General features: G+C 37.9%; 1 protein-coding gene across 8 annotated transcripts in view; it reads right to left on the reverse strand.

Moving 5' to 3' along the window:
- Positions 1–4,674: 4,674 nt before the first annotated feature.
- NARS2 (asparaginyl-tRNA synthetase 2, mitochondrial) overlaps positions 4,675–16,703 on the reverse strand; it is a 122,771-nt gene continuing 110,742 nt past the window's right edge. For 3 of the 8 annotated variants that reach the window (XM_041730377.1, XM_041730378.1, XM_041730379.1), the window contains 3 exons: positions 13,091–13,188; positions 10,557–10,583; positions 4,680–6,825 (listed from right to left, as the gene is read on the reverse strand). In XM_041730377.1, coding sequence (XP_041586311.1) covers positions 6,681–6,825; positions 10,557–10,583; positions 13,091–13,188 — 270 coding nt within the window. In that variant the 3' untranslated portion in view covers positions 4,680–6,680. Of the gene's footprint in view, positions 6,826–10,556; positions 10,584–13,090; positions 13,189–16,703 lie in introns of all 8 variants that reach the window. The other 5 variants (XM_041730376.1, XM_041730380.1, XM_041730381.1 and 2 more) reach the window with 4 other exon arrangements.

Consider the following 16,703-nt stretch of genomic DNA (forward strand, 5'->3'; position numbering starts at 1 on the left):
GGAGAAGCAGGCTCCATGCACCGGGAGCCCGACGTGCGATTCGATCCCGGGTCTCCAGGATCGCGCCCTGGGCCAAAGGCAGGCGCCAAACCGCTGCACCACCCAGGGATCCCGTCTCCTATAATTTTTAATGGCTATAAATATTTCATTCAACATGCAATAAACATCTTAGTTCATACAGATTTTTTTGAGTTTTGAAAAGGTTTCCCCCTTAGGAGATCTTATGAAGTTTGTGCAGTTTATTCTTATTATTTTTTAAAGATTTTATTTATTCTGGGAGCCCTGGGTGGCGCAGCGGTTTGGCGCCTGCCTTTGGCCCAGGGCGCGATCCTGGAGACCCGGGATCGAATCCCACATCGGGCTCCCGGTGCATGGAGCCTGCTTCTCCCTCTGCCTATGTCTCTGCCTCTCTCTCTCTGTGACTATCATAAATAAATAAAAATTTTAAAAAAAGATTTTATTTATTCATCAGTGAGAGAGAGAAAGAGAGAGAGAGAGAGAGGCAGAGACACAGGCAGAGGGAGAAGCAGGCTCCATGCAGGGAGCCTGATGTGGGACTCGATCCCAGGTCTCCAGGATCATGCCCTGGGCTGAAGGTGGCGCTAAACAGCTGAGCCACCAGGGCTGCCCATTAGTGCAGTTTATGAAACCCTTCTACATGCCTTCATTGTTTCTCACAGCAGTTTGTAAGATAAGGACTACCCTCATCCTGCAGATGCCTATCCAAACCCACAGGTAAAATAACTTGCTCAAGGTCCCACTGTTCAAAAGTAGAACGTCAACACTTAAATCAGAGTCCTCTCTCCCTCTCTAATGTGCTTTCCAAGACACTGAACATGCACCACATTTTCTGGCAGGAACTTGACCCAACAGTTTCCTGATGTAAAACCTGTAGTGCAGAATGTGAAAGACGGAAATTACACAGAATGTGAAAGACGGAAAGGGATCATCGGTCAGCTATATCTTAACAGGAATGAGCTCCTGCCTTTTGGGCAATGCAAAGAAATTGCATATTAATGGAAGTCTTCAGTGAAAAAACTTACTGTTCTTCAACAACAAATGTGCGTATAACCCAAATCCATTACTGCAATCTTCAAATGGAAGGGGCTGGGACTGCCCTGAACACTGTGAGGCTGCAATTAGGATTCGTCAGCAATTATTACACATACAGGCAGAAGAACGTTACTACAGGCTGCAAGACAGCTGGCAAGGAGGCATTGGAGACTTTGAAGCTCTTCTAATACCAAAACTGGTATCAGACCGTACTTGGGTAGCAGCTGGGTGGACAGCGGAGGGAAGCATTCCTCTGCCAAGAAAAAGGCCCATTTTAAGGATAACAATGCCTGATGAATAATCTAGTGGGGGTACAGTCCTTCAGAGGAGGGCAGATTGTCCATCTGAGCAGTTACAGAGATTCTATCCTGGAGAACAGAAGGCTGGGAAGAAGAAACAGTGTTGCTGTGTTTCTGGCTTTCTACACTTGCTATAGACAGGCAGGTTTCTGTACTATTAGGTCAGAGTTCTCCAAGCATAGAAAAAGTTCTGTCTTAGGTAGAAAGCCCCTACTCATTGAAGGGATAGTGAGTGGGTAAACTACCAGGAGCTGGGAAAATACAGGGGAGGATAGGTTACACATCATAGACAAGGGGAAGAAAGATCTCTAAGAGATTTTTCAAATCCAGGATCCTACAAAAACAGCAAAGCAGTTACTATTCAGCCAGCGTGCAGAGATTGTAAGTCAAAGAGTCAAAGCTGCAAATGGCCCACATTCTGAAAAATACAGTTCTAGCTGTATTTTGCAGAAATAAATACATTCATTTTAAAAAATGAGACATAGCAAGCTTTAGCACACTGCTGGGTCCAGGACCTTTTATTACATTGTCAGTGTTTCTCTTTACTAGAATGCATTTGAACTCAATTGTCATTTCCCAGCACACTCTTAAATCTTGTGTAAAACAAGGAAATCAGAGGCCAAAGTGTGTGTTTTGCAACATGTCCACTAAACTCTGGGGCCAAAGATACAAAATTCTTTGGTTACTACAGAGCTCTGGGCTTTCAGTTTCTCTGCAGGCTAAGAGTGGTGAGCTTTATTTGCAGTCTTACTCTTCTCAGATACCAGGAATCCCTAATAACCAATCCTCATAACAAATAAACTAATCTTTTATTAAATCAAATGAATTTGAAGCATGGTAAGCTACAAAAGAACAAAATCCAGAATACACTGTGAATACATTAAAACATTTTGTAAACTGTAGAGCGATGTTCAAATGATAACAATTATGAACAATAAAGGAGGCAGCATAAAGTTACTGAACAGTCAGGAGCTATGTTAATTCAACAGCTGCCTGAATGACAGTTTAAGAAACACAAAAACTCCTGCCTTCTTTACAAAGTTCCTCTAGAAACTCCCACACAGTGTGCTAATAATGGCTGTAAATTCACTGGACTCCAAATCAGACTAAGAGCTAACTGGGGCCTTAGCTACTCATAGGGGTAATCCAGGGCTCCTGGTAATGGCAAAAAGTCTAGGGTTTCTGGAGGTGTGTTGACTATGATCTAACAAGATCCGTCTTATGGAAGTCCTATTAATCATTTTGGTGTAGGTTAAGATTATTTTTTGTCCTTAGTGCTTTTTCTTTTAATTTGGACTCTACACTGGGAAGAAACTACCATCAGATATTACTCCCACCTGTTTTCTTTTTATTACACATACTTTAGATTGCAGACTGAATACAAATATTGATCAGAAGCCAAAAAGCCCCACACATTTCTTATCAATTCAATCCAGGCCAATCTGTCTTTCAACTCTGCATTTTTATGTTCTTGCCTCACCACTTACTAAAATAAATATATGAATAAATAGCAATCCAATCCAAATAAGCATCTTTCATCTATAATTATCTGAAACAAGAGGTTTAAAGAAGAGTAGAGTTAATCCATCTCACCAATTGCATCTTCAATGCCTGTTCAGTCATGCCTGAATGTCTAGATTCAATTTATAGAGAGTATGAATGTATAACATTGTAGAGGGGTGCTTCTGGCAGATCCTGTCTGAGAGGGACAAAAGGTCAAACAGTTCCTTTGCTGTTCTGTGACAGTTAGTCTCTGGGCTGGGTCAGAGGGTGGGAGAGTTATGTCTAGATCTGGAATGGATCACTCACACAATTAAGTTCTTGTCAGACCAAAAAAGAAAAAAAAAAAAAAAAAAAAAAAAAAGACAGCACAACTTCCCCAGGCAAGAGGACAGCCAGATGGAAAGTAACTATTTTTCTCCACCTACTTCAAAATTTGAAATGAGAATGGAAATTAATGATGGAAAAACCATCTCAAAGTTTCAAAATACTCTCTTTCTTTGGTGGCTGGGGTTACTATTTTGAGGTGATGTTTGGAAATCTTGGGAAAACAGAATCTCATTTTTCCCTCATTGGAAACTGGTTATTCAAATAAAGACACCCTCAAATCACCTTTTCTCTCACAAAGTCCTTTAAGAATATTATAGTAGAGGCAGTCTTCAACTATTAAATCTATACTTCTATTCATTATACAGAATTATATGATGCTGTTTATCTGTAGAATTTGGATATTTATATACACCAGTTGACAGATGGACATTTTAAAGTTTCTTTCCTGCTGTTGCTGCTTAGTTCTGGCATTTTCATCTTTGTCTAATACTGGTATTTGTTGTTCAATTACTGGTAAAATAAAAGTATTGAGCCAAAGATGCAAATTTTGAGGCTTGTTATGAGTGGCAAGTGTTTGGCTTCAACCAGATACCTGTTCTGTGATCAAATGCAGAGGAAAAGAATAAGTAAGTATGAAAGTTGGGAAATATACTCCTGAAAACTATGGAAAAGGCGAGGAACAACGTTTATTTGAGAAGGACCTTCTCTCATCCCACCCCATACATATACAATGAACATACTGGAGTCTATCATAAAACTTTCAGTGATTTAACTTCACTGTCCATTTTTGGGAGATGTAGTGGGTACTAAAAATGTAAAGGTTAGGCTCTAAATCAATTATTATTAGTGACTATCTGTAGCACAAATTCCTGAAAGATCAAGAGACAGAAGAAGAATCCTTAGAGTTGATGCACTTGGAAACAACAATTCTGCAGGTGACATAAATGGAGGGCACAAAGATGACCCCGCCTGATTAGTGCTACACAGTGACATCAATGGTGGCACTGAGATGGGAACCTGGGGTTTCTCTGATTCATGATTCTTTATATCACTGTTACTTAGGATGTAATGTTAACATTAGAATTCTATCTGGTTCCTCAAGAATCACTGGAGACATGATTCCTGATAGCCTCAGAAAATATTAGTGCCTCCAGGTTGGGGACCTGTGAGTGTTTGTGATTCTCATGCCACAAAATTAATACAGCATCAAGACCTGAATGTCAAATCAATACTGATTGATCCTGCAAATGTTTTAGAATGGCTTTTGCATTTATCTCCCAGGTCTAAGGTTAAAGATCACCTGTTCATGGGGAATCCCTGGGTGGCGCAGCGGTTTGGCACCTGCATTTGGCCCAGGGCGCGATCCTGGAGACCCGGGATCAAATCCCACGTTGGGCTCCCAGTGCATGGAGCCTGCTTCTCCCTCTGCCTGTGTCTCTGCCTCTCTCTCTCTCTCCCTGTGTGACTATCATAAATAAATAAAAATTAAAAAAAAAAAAGATCACCTGTTCAGAGATGTCATCTCTAGCAACCTTATCTGTGCCTGCCCTGCTCTTTATAAAATTTTATAGCTTACATCATATTTTGAAATAAAATATTTGTTTGCTTACTGATTGTGTATCTTCTCTAATAGAATGTAAACTCCATGAAGGCAAGGGTCATTTCTGTTTTGTTCATTATCATTTATTTAGCATCCAGCCATTGTTGGCATATAGAATAAGCTCAAATAATATTTGTCAAAAAAACAAATGAATTTATCTTTAACTCATGATTGAGGCAAGCCTTATGAAAGCCCTAATTACCTCTTTGTACTATCCTAAACTTGGTATCTAAGCCTAGGGGATTAAAGTTTTAGGAAAGTAGATTTTAGCTCAGGAAAAGCTACCAATTAGAGAGATGCAGAAATGGAATGAGCTAGTTTGTGGGACACTGAGCATTTTGCCAAGAAGAGGCTGCCCAGGTGTACAGGATCTCTCTGCATCAGGCAGAAGTTTGGTCATGAGAACATCTCAGTAACTTCTGTGATTTCCAGCTCTAAGGTTCTCCAGTTGAACTTTTCAGTTGTTTGCTTTGAGTTAGAATAAAATAAAGTACACATACAAAGTCATTAGGAAATAACCTAAGATAAATTTATCTAATGAGATAGAGAAAATTGATTATTCAGGTATGCCTGCCGTTTACCATGATTTGATACATACAAACTCTACTGAGTATACAACTTTGCTGTAAGTCCACAGGTATGTAACTCAATAAGGACTAAAAGAGTTAAAAATAATTTGTGTAGCACTTCACAGTTTTAAACACACATATACACACACTTTCATGTAATTGTTATATCAACTCTGAGAAAAATGATGTATGAGCTCATACAGAGTAAGTGGCTTGTCCAAAAACATACACATAAAGTGCTACAATTGTCAGGTCTCAACTCCCAAATCAGCAATCCTCTCAATAACTCTAATAGACAATGTTACTTTTTTTTTTTAAAGATTTTATTTATTTATTCATGTGATACACAGAGAAAGAGACAAAGACATAGGCAGAGGGAGAAGCAGGCTCCACGCAGGGAGCCCAATATGGGACTCGATCGCAGGACTCCAGGATCACACCCTGGGCTGAAGGCAGGCGCTAAACTGCTGAGCCACCCAGGCGTCCTGACAGTGTTAACTTATTGAATCCCAAATTACCCATCCTTTAGGTTTAGCTATATTTGTATCATTATCTTGCAATGAAAATACTTTTCTTCCAAATTTCATTGGGAAAAGGCCAAGTGGAATTTTAAAATTTAACTGTATTTTTCTTTCATAGGTATCAAAAATCTATTTTATTATCAGGGAAGTTATAAACATCTATTATAAACAAATTATAACAACAGTCGTTAGTTTAGATAATTAATACATCTCATTCATTTTTATAATTAAAGATCAACAGTTATTAAATGTGACTGTTTTCACCCAGTCTGATGAAAGAAGGTTTCAATTCAGAATAGTAACTTAAGGACCCCGAAAGGAATATCTTTTTCTGTGATGTCTAGTAAGTTGATGAAAATAAGATGGGCATTTATCATAGGTTAAATGGCACGTGAGAAATGATCCAAAAAACATTCTTTTTAGCTACAAGTGTTTCTCAAAGGTCACAGAGGGCAGTGATCTAATGATTAAAGACAAATTAAAATACCATCTCATCATGTCTTGAGAGTTTGAAAGGACCTTTCAGACTATGGTTCAGTCTCTTCATTTCTTCTTACTTCACATAATAGATTTGAGATGCTACCTGCTACAAGTACCTCTTCTTGAGGGAGTTCATCTTCTCATGAAATGCTCTCAACTTTCTAGGAAAATTATGATCAGTTCTATTTTTCATATGCTCTATCTTATGGCATGACAATTACATACTGAAAGCTTCTGCATTTCTAAAATTCAAACATGCATTCTCCTGTATGCATATTCACATGCAGTACGTCTGGCACAGGGTAATTTTCCTTAACCAGTCTTCCGGCTATAAAATACATGAATGAGTAAATCTTGGAAAAGGGATAACATCTTTGATATTGTCAATTCCCAAGATGCACTGCAGATAGCGTTCAAATCCCATCCCAAAACCTCCATGGGGAACAGATCCAAATCGACGGAGGTCCAGGTACCTGATTTTGAAAAACAGAGAATCCTCATCTATACATGCTGTGCTGAATCAGACGTCGTGACAGGATTTTGTTTCAAAAGTATTCTGCAAACATTTGTTATTATTCACATCATTGTGGTAAACGAATCTTTTCCTTCCAAGGACAGGTGAAGGACACAGAAAAATTAAAATGATCTGTTGAAGGTTTACTCAAACAGCAGCAAATTCTGTCATGCATTAATGGGCTTTGGTCACTTGATCCTTTTTAAGTCATTTATGGACTTACATATAGAAAACCTGCCTCACAAAGTTACAAAAAATGTTAATTTTCTTGAAAATGCATTCTACTTCTATGTCTTAATATGTTAATGCTTTTTTCTTACTAAAATCATGTTGTTTAACACACATAGGAGAGTGAAGGGTTTTGCCTGATAAATCATAAAAAGATGCCCCTACTTGATTAGACTATAAGCTCTATAAAGGGCAGGAACTGTGCCCTATTCAACCTTTTATCTCCAGGGTCTGCTCTAGAGTAGATGCTTTACTAACTCTATGACGATTTATTGTTTGAAGGCACAAAAATATACTCTTGAATGCTAGAGTGAAATTTCCAGTTCTGTGCTTCAAACCTAGTAGAATAAGTCCAGAGTCATTTTCCTGGAAGGCTAGATAGGCTCTGAAGCTTTGTCTATACTCATTCAATTCCCATTTGAGATCCCATGGCTAGACAATGGTGCAGTCATGATTTGAATTCAGAATTCAACACACCATCCTGTAATAAATTTATTTTACTAAAGGAAGAGGAGGAAGACCTTGTAAGTATTTTTACTATGTCATTTGGTGGGGGAATTCTTTAGTTATACAATATTGATTAAAAGCAAGTTATGGCTTCTTCCTTTTTCTTTTTTTAAAGATTTATTTATTTATTCATGAGAGACACAGAGAGACAGAGGCAGAGAGATAGGCAGGGGGAGAAGCAGGTTCCCTGCTGGGAACCCAATGGGGGACTCAATCCTGATTCCAGGATCACGCCTTTAGCCGAAGGCAGATTCTCAACCACTGAGCCACCCAGGCGTCCCAGTTATAGCTTCTTGAATAATTTGTAAAATCAGTTCTAGAATAAAACTTAAGTGCCATAGCTAGTACTCATATGCTTTTTAAGAATAAAAACTATCATGGGTTGCCTTGGTGGCTCAGTGGGCTAAGCGTCTATCTTTGTCTAGGGTCATGATATGGGGGTTCTGGGATTAAGCCCTGCGCTGGGGGTCTTTATGCTCAATAAGGAGTCTGCTTCTCTTTCTCTGTTCCCCCTCGTGCTCTCACTCTCTTAAATAAATAAATAAATAAATAAATAAATAAATAAATAAATAAATAAATAAATAAATAAAATTAAAAAAAAAGACTATCACTTATTTCCCCACTATTAATAATAATGACCACATGTATCAGTATTTTAGACAGTTAAGACTGAATACTTATCTTTCTAAAAGATGAATTGCAACAAGGTGAATTACAATTAAGTGAGGGATCAATAAATAGGATATCTAGTATAAAACTTCAGATTATTAAGAACTATCAGGAATAATGGAAGAAGCACAATCTTGAGTGAATGAAATATTTTGTAGTTGAATTAACTTTAAGTTTATAAGGCATGAGGACAGGATATACTTTCATTTACTGAGAAAATGAGATGAAAGGCCTATCAAACCACCTGCCATAAATATCTGCAGGATCTGGGCTGGCTGCTAGAAGTCCAACAATAGCTTTAGCTATCTCTAAATTTCTCATACGTCAATGCATACATGGGCATACATGTCTAGAAAATGAATTCAGCAGATGGATTCAGTCTATAGCATTTTTCTTGCCTTTGCTTTGATATATAGACGAATCCACTTATAAAAAACAAGTTTTCGAACAAGTACGCATTTGTTGGATTTTTTTATTTTTGATTGTTGTTAAATTGATTCTAGGGTAGCCAGACTGTAGAGGAGATGGTATGAAATTTGTGGAACTAGTTATAAATGTGACTTACATTTGGCATGTAGAAATAGGAAGTGAGTAAATTTTCTGACACTTGGGGTGGCTACTCACAGTGGAATGGAACACTAGTAGAGACTACAAACTTGAAGATTTCTAAATCCCTTCCACCTTTAAAATATTATATGATTACCAGATAAAGGGAAGCAGATTCAAATACTAGATATTTTTATTTAGAAATTTTAAAAGTGGGCAGCCCCAGTGGCGCAGCGGTTTAGCGCTGCCTGCAGCCCGGGGTTTGATCCTGGGGACCCTGGATCAAGTCCCATGTCGGGCTCCCTGCATGGAGCCTGCTTCTCCCTCTGCCTGTGCCTCTGCCTCTCTCTCTCTGTGTGTCTCTATGAATAAATAAATAAAATCTTTAAAAAAAAAAAGAAATTTTAAAAGTTTGAAAACTTTAGCTGGGACAAGAATAGTATTGGGATGGTTAATAAAGATTAAAAAGGCCTAAACTTATTTAACCAACAATTAGAATTTGTGATCTAGCTAGTTTTTCCCCACTATGAAGATTATCTTGTAGACAGACAAAAACAGGCAAATGCATAAGCTTGCTTGGCTAGGTTCATCTACCTAATAAGGCTGAGAATAAAAGAAAGAAAAGGAAAAGAAACTGAAAAGAAACTGAGGTTCCATTCTAGGTAGATACTTAACCTACATTGTTTCATTTTATCCTCACAATAATCCTGTTAAGTAGATACTATTATTCCATTTCACAGCCAAGAAAACCAAGACTTGGAGAGATTTAAGTATGCCTAAGGTCACTACTGGTATATAATAAGGCATTCAAGGGTCATGACCTGAACGTAATTTTAGGCTTTGGCATTTCTATAATCTAGCTCTTCCATTACCAAAAGTAGGGTGTGTAATTTGACTCTTCCTTCTTCTGAGGATAGCAAACAAATTAAGAATACTAATAATTAATATGAAGGAATGCTACTATAAAAATATAATTACGTAATTTGTATATATTGAAAAGTACTTGAAGAAAGGGTCTGCAGAAAGAAAATCAGAACAATTTTGGAGATGTAAATGTATGAATACAGACAAGTGATCTTCCCTATGCAGCTTAGATTTCTATAGATTTTAGGGATCACTTAGCTCAAACCCCAGTTTCACACAGAGAGAAACTGAAGCTAAAAAGATAGGAACAAAGCCTCAGCTTTATGCTTCTGTGTGGTTTTAAGTTAGTTAATATCTCTCAGCCTTAGGTCTGGAGGGGTAATAAAAAAAGAGATGAAAATGGTACCTAACTCACAAGGTGTTATAATAATTACGTAAGAAAATATACGTTCAGGGGTGCCTGGACGGCTCACTTGGTTGAGGGTCTGGCTCTTGATTTTGGCTCAGGTTATGATCTCAGGGTCCTGGGACTGAGCCCCTCATCCGGCTCCATGCTCAGTGGGGAGGCTGCTTGGGATTCTCTCTCTCCCTCTGCCTCTCTCCTGGTTTGCGTTCTCTCTTTCTCTCAAATAAATCAGTAAATCTTTTAAAAAATACATTAAAATTTTAACACAGTTATATGGCACACAATAAGTAATAAATAAAAGGCAGCCTATATTATCTATTTTTCCAGCACTAAAAGGGAATAAGTAATCTTCTGAGAACCTACCTATTCATTCTTAATACTCTTCCACAGTGCTTAGGGAATACATATAAAACCTACATAACAATCAGACCAATAGCTGGAATAAGAATGATTAAGGGCCACATTCTTACCATTGGTAGGTTTCTGTTAGTCCTGATCTGTAAGATGAAAGAAACAAAATTCTTTCAAACAATGGCAATAAAACGAAGATACCAACCACCAAACATTTATCCTGGGTTGTGTGCAGTGTTCTTTATAAAGAAGTAGACACAGGAATGCCTGGGTGGCTGAGTCGGTTAAACGTCTGCCTTCAGCTCAGGTCATGGTCCTGGAGTCCTGGGATCGAGCCCCACGTTGGGCTTCCCACTCAGTGGGGTTTGCTTCTTCCCCTCTCTCTGTCCTTCCCTCTGCTCAGGTGTGCACTCGCTGTCTCTAATACATAAATCTTTCCCCCCCAAATTTTTTTTTAAAGATTATTTATTTATTTATTCATGAGAGAGAGAGAGAGAGAGAGAGAGAGAGAGGCAGAGACACAGGCAGAGGGAGAAGCAGGCTCCATGTAGGGAGTCTGATGTGGGACTCAATCCTGGGACTTCTGGATCATGCCCTGAGTCAATGGCAGACACCCAACCACTGATCCACCCAGGCATTCCCCCCAAAAAATTAAAAAAAAAAATAAAGAAGTGAACCTATGCTCTCAAAGAACATACAATATGATTGAGAGGCTGACCATTCAGTATGGTGAAGAAAGGTAAGTTAACCAATAGCCCTAGGTATAATCAAGTAAGTGGTACAGACAATAAATGTTATAGAAAGAAAGTATAGTCCAGAGCCCAAAGAAGAGGTTCATTTCAGATGAGCTTCTTGTTCTATGACATAAGAAAAGCTTACTGTTACTTAAGGTTGCTGGGAGGTACACACAAGGGACATAAAAACACATTTCATTCTATAGCATTAATAATATAGATTCTGCCTTCAAAATATGGTTGTAAATTGGTTTTTGTTTTGCCAATGTGAAAAATGTTAATAAAATTTTAAGCCCTTAATACTCATTAAAATTAATTGCAGCCCTTTAACACCTAGCTGGCTCACTTGGTATAGTGTGCAACTCTTGATCTCAGGGTTGTAAGTTTCAGCCCCACATCGGGTGTACAGATTACTTAAAAATAAAAATAAAATGTTATAAAAAATTAATTTCAGCCCTTTAAAAGTATTTAGGATCACAGTACACCTGAAGTGATAAGGACTATGAAAAAATCAGATATACAGAAAACATGAACCGAAGTCACAGATAGATCCCTGAGACAGGGAAACACATAGAACTATTTCATTAGGAAAGATAAATTTGGATATTATCAGATATTGGGTAAACATGTAATGTTATGAGGAAAGGTTTCCTGAAGGAAGGAAGCAAGCAAAGAAAACAGACCAATTAATCTTTCAACAGATGAGGTTTCTTGCCATGTGTGATTTTTATTGTGCTTCAAAAAAACCCAGAGAATCTTCAAATTCTTTCCATCTAAGGAGTTTGACCTTTACTTCATTTTCATGATTTTCCCAGGACTTTCTTAACAGTATAGTAATAGTAAGGAGTTAGTAATCTAACTAAATAGAGGCCTCTCAGAACATATTTATTTCCTTTCTTCTTCTGGACCCTAATCAAATAGAGCAGTTCAAATGATTGGATTACAAAGCCAAGTTACCCAATAAATTTATAGGTTGGGATTGTGGAAAAGCATAAACTTTTAGCATTTCTCCATTAGGAAAAGAAGGCCTTATAAATGGCTATTTTAAAAGGATATTTTCAAACTATTAAGGCTTTTCCAGGTTTCTACGAAATCCAGTATTATCTGGAGAGTAGGAGAGTGGGATTAAGCCTTCAACATGGGAAAAACCTTTTTTTTTAAAAGTCTGGCATAGCAAAAGTGGAAACCATGGAAAACAGAGGTTTATAACCTTGGTTAGTTTAGGAAGTCATTGTGGTTTGTTGGCAGACCGTGCATACATAGGAGTGGTAGTTCAATTAGAAACACGATTCCCTACTTCTCATCTCCAAAACATTTTCTGTGTGTTTATGGATTCGTTTCCTAGGTCTCAAGCAGCAAGTTAAAATGAGTTATTCAAATAGCTTAATCAAGACCCTTACATAGCAGAAAACCTGAGGAAGGAAAAACTGCTTATTCTAAATGTTAGTTTAGTGGATATTTTTAGTATCTTTCTTTCTCCATCTTTATCCTTTCTCTGGTTCAGAGTCTGTCTTTTCTTTATGGCTCTAAAGGAGTCTTAGTTTATGTTCCCAATCATAATTTAGAGTAAATAAAAAAGAACAGAAAGAAGGGGGAAAATGAAGGAAAACCTTTAAGGTTTTCTACCTTAACTACCATTAACTTTTACCATTAACTTTTTAAAAAGCAATTTCCATAGGGAGAAATATGCACCAAATAGTGGGCACATGTCACTGTGGCCTTATTTCACATAGCAGTTCCAATCTTTAAGAAAGGGGAGCTCAGGGAAGTCACATGACAACTTGCTCAAGGCCACAGAGAGTCTGAGATTCAGGTCAGTCAGGCACTGAGGCCCATTTGCTGTTCTTTGTGACTCTGCCAAGACTGCCTTCGAGTGCCCCATCTTCAATTTTTGAATTTTGTTTATGTCTGATCAATACCTGGCCAGTCGCTGCTCTAAGAAATGGTACCGTTCCTCTCTGAGGCTTCCTCCAAAGAGCTCTCCAACTCCAGGAACCAGAAGATCAACAGCAGCAACCTAAAAAGGAAAAACGTCATGAACAATTTCACATTTTACATTTTCAGGGGATTCCAACAATTGTCAGCATCTCAAGGAAGTGGAACTTTTAACATTTTAACAAGTGGCTATTTAACTGCTTACCAGAATCTTGTTTATGTTATCTGTTTCAAAATCAAATATTTTGTATTATTTTTAGAATACATGATACACAAATTACAGATGGACAGTTTCCTCTCTTGCACCATATATGCAGTATATTTAACAGAAATATGTTTTTTTTTAAGATTTTATTTATTTATTCATGAGAGACACAGAGAGAGAGGCAGAGACATAGGCAGAGGGAGAAGCAGGCTCCCTGTGTGGAGCCTCATGCAGGACTCGATCCCAGGACCCCGGGATCACAACCTGAGCCCAGGGCAAACATTCAACCACTGAGACACCCAGGTGCCCCCAGAAATGTGTTTTCTTTACAAATGTGGTATGTTAATTATAAAAAATGTGGCAAGTATTAAAAATTATGAGATATTAAAAGTCATCTATCACCATGCAGAAGCAATTGCATTTTGGCATATTTTCTTTCTGATTTTTTTTCTTCCATGTTTATGGAGTACAGTAGATCAAATTACACATAAAAATTTACCATTCTAGGGATCCCTGGGTGGTGCAGCGGTTTGGCGCCTGCCTTTGGCCCAGGGCGCGATCCTGGAGACCCGGGATCAAGTCCCACATCGGGCTCCTGGTGCATGGAGCCTGCTTCTCCCTCTGCTTGTGTCTCTGCCTCTCTCTTTCTCTCTCTCTCTGTGACTATCATAAATAAATAAATAATTAAAAAAAAAAAAGAATTTAAAAATTTACCATTCTAATGTTTTATTTAGTATTATAAATTTTTTTCCGATGTTAGTATACTTTGCATACTTAATTAAAAAAAATAAAAATCTCTCTACCCAACATGGGACTAGAACTTAAAACCCTGAGATCAAGAGTCACATATGCCACTGACTGAGCCAGCCAGGCAGCCCAATACTGAATGTTTTAATACCTGCATAGTTTATTGTTTAAAAGTAACAGTTTTTATCTAACTGCTTTTCTCTTGTTGAGCATTTTAGTGTGTGTCTTTTGTTTGTTTTCTTGTAAATAATTTGGCAATGAAGATTTTTCTTTAACTTATAGTATTTTGGTAGGACATGTAAAATATGTCCTGATTATTGGGGCACCTAGGTGACTCAGTTGACTGTCCCATTCTTGATCTCAGCTCAGGTCTTGATCTCAGGGTAATGGGTCCAAGCTCCACAATGGGCTCCACACTGGGCATGGAGCCTACTTTAAAAAAAAAAAAAGAAAATGTTCTGATTATTAATCAAAAAAGTAAAAACTGAATGAGATAGCATTTTGGAGTTATCAAAATATAAAAGTAAGAAAACAACACAAACAACATGGATTAGAAGTTGCATAAGCCAGTATTCTCTTATATCTGATAGAACCTTTCTGGTCAGTAACTTGGGGAAAGATCATCAAAACCCTTAAAAATGCTACATGCTTTGACCCAGCCTTGGCAATTCTACCAACCAGGAACTGCCAGAGATGCAAAAAACAAAACAAAACAAAAAAACCAACAACCCCCAAACCAAAAAAGATTACCACACAGGGTCTTTATTGCAGCATTACCTAAAATAACAAAAATTCAAGTCGTGTCAATAGGAGACAACTGTTAAACATGGATAAAAAATCTTAGACATGAATTAAAAAAGATTGGCATCTACATGAGATGTTAATTATGCTGCCACTATGATGTCTTCTGTTCTCTGTCTGGTATTTTCTTACTTTCTACAATGAAGATGTGTTTTACACTTTTATACTAAGAAAACAACAAAAAACTTTCAATAAAGGAAAATAGTAGCTTTATATTTTAATTTCTATTTTTTCAGTTACTAGTAATATTTAACTTTTATGTTTATTTGCTATCTGTATTATTCTGTGACTTGGTGATTCTTTTTTGTGGGGCAGGTAGCAAGCATTATTAAGAAGGCACAAAACTGAGGTGCTTGGGTGGATCGGCTGGTTGAGTGTCCAACTTGGTTCTACCCAGGTCATGATCTGGGGGTCATGAGATGGAGGCCCTCTGCCCAGGATCTGTGTGGGGAATCTGTTTGGGATTCTTTCCCCCTTCCTCTCTTTCTTCCCTTCTCCCTGTTTGTGCTCTAAAAATAAAATCTTTTAAAAAAAATTAAAAAAGAAGATAAAACTAAGAAATATATATTACAACAAATGAAAAATCAGAAATTCATAAAATATATTTTAATCTTCAATTAAAAAAATTTTAAAGTAAGCTCTATACCCAATGTGGGACTCAAACTCACGACCCCAAGATCAAGGGTTGCACGTTCTAGGGTGTTTGAGTGGCTCAATTTGTTAAGCAACTGACTCCAGATTTCGGCTCAGGTCATGACCTCATGGATTGTGAGACCAAGCCCCACCTCCAGCTCTCCCATTGGCCAGGGTCTGCTGGAGAGTCTCTCCCTCTGTCCCTCTCCCCAGTCGAGGGCATGCCAGTATGGGCATGCTCTCACTCTCTAAAATAAATAAATCTTGAAATAAATAAATAAATAAAAGGGATCCCTGGGTGGCGCAGCGGTTTGGCGCCTGCCTTTGGCCCAGGGCGCGATCCTGGAGACCTGGGATCAAATCCCACGTCGGGCTCCCGGTGCATGGAGCCTGCTTCTCCCTCTGCCTGTGTCTCTGCCTCTCTCTCTCTGTGACTGTCATAAATGAATAAAAAAATAAAATAAATTTCCTCTTTAAAAAAAAGAAAAAAAAGAGTTGCATGTTCTACTGACTGAGGCCAGCCAGGGGCCCCTCACATTTAATTAAATGTCACATTACATTATAAACTCTTTTCTTAAACACTGCCTTACTTATAGCCTTATTTTACTATAAAGCCATTGCCCTGTTTTGATTTCAGAACTTTTGACTGAGGTACCTCTTATAAATAATTGAAATTAATAAAACTGTAATAATTCAAGAGTGCACCCCAAATACTGTATGCCTCATCTTCATTATATCACTAAAAAAGAAAACATCAGATATGATTTGGTGTGAATTACAGCGAGAGAAAACAGAAATTCACTAATAGCTTCTACTTTTACTAAATTTCCTACCACTTGCTCAGCTGGTGAGAAGTAAATGTACAAACAGATTTTGTCACACTAACACTGCTTGTTGACCACATCTTAGTAATTCTTCTGTGAACTTGGGGAAACTATAATGAATAAGCAGATAATTCGGAATGTGGATTTGGTGACTCAGATATGATGAGAGGGAATGAAACACACAGCTTTGGACAGGTGGACAAGACAGCCTTGAGAGGAAATTCTCACAGGCTACACAATTAATAGAGTTGGACTCTGACCAGGACCCTGCAGTTACCCTTCCTATTCTCAGAGAAAGAAGTTTCAAGGGAGAGGTGTTTTTTTTTTTTTTTAATATTGTATTCACTTATTTGAAAGAGAAAGAGAGAACATGAGCAGAAGGGAGGG

Source organism: Vulpes lagopus, chromosome 15, assembly GCF_018345385.1.
Source record: "Vulpes lagopus strain Blue_001 chromosome 15, ASM1834538v1, whole genome shotgun sequence".
In the NCBI taxonomy this organism is placed as follows: Eukaryota; Metazoa; Chordata; class Mammalia; order Carnivora; family Canidae; genus Vulpes; species Vulpes lagopus.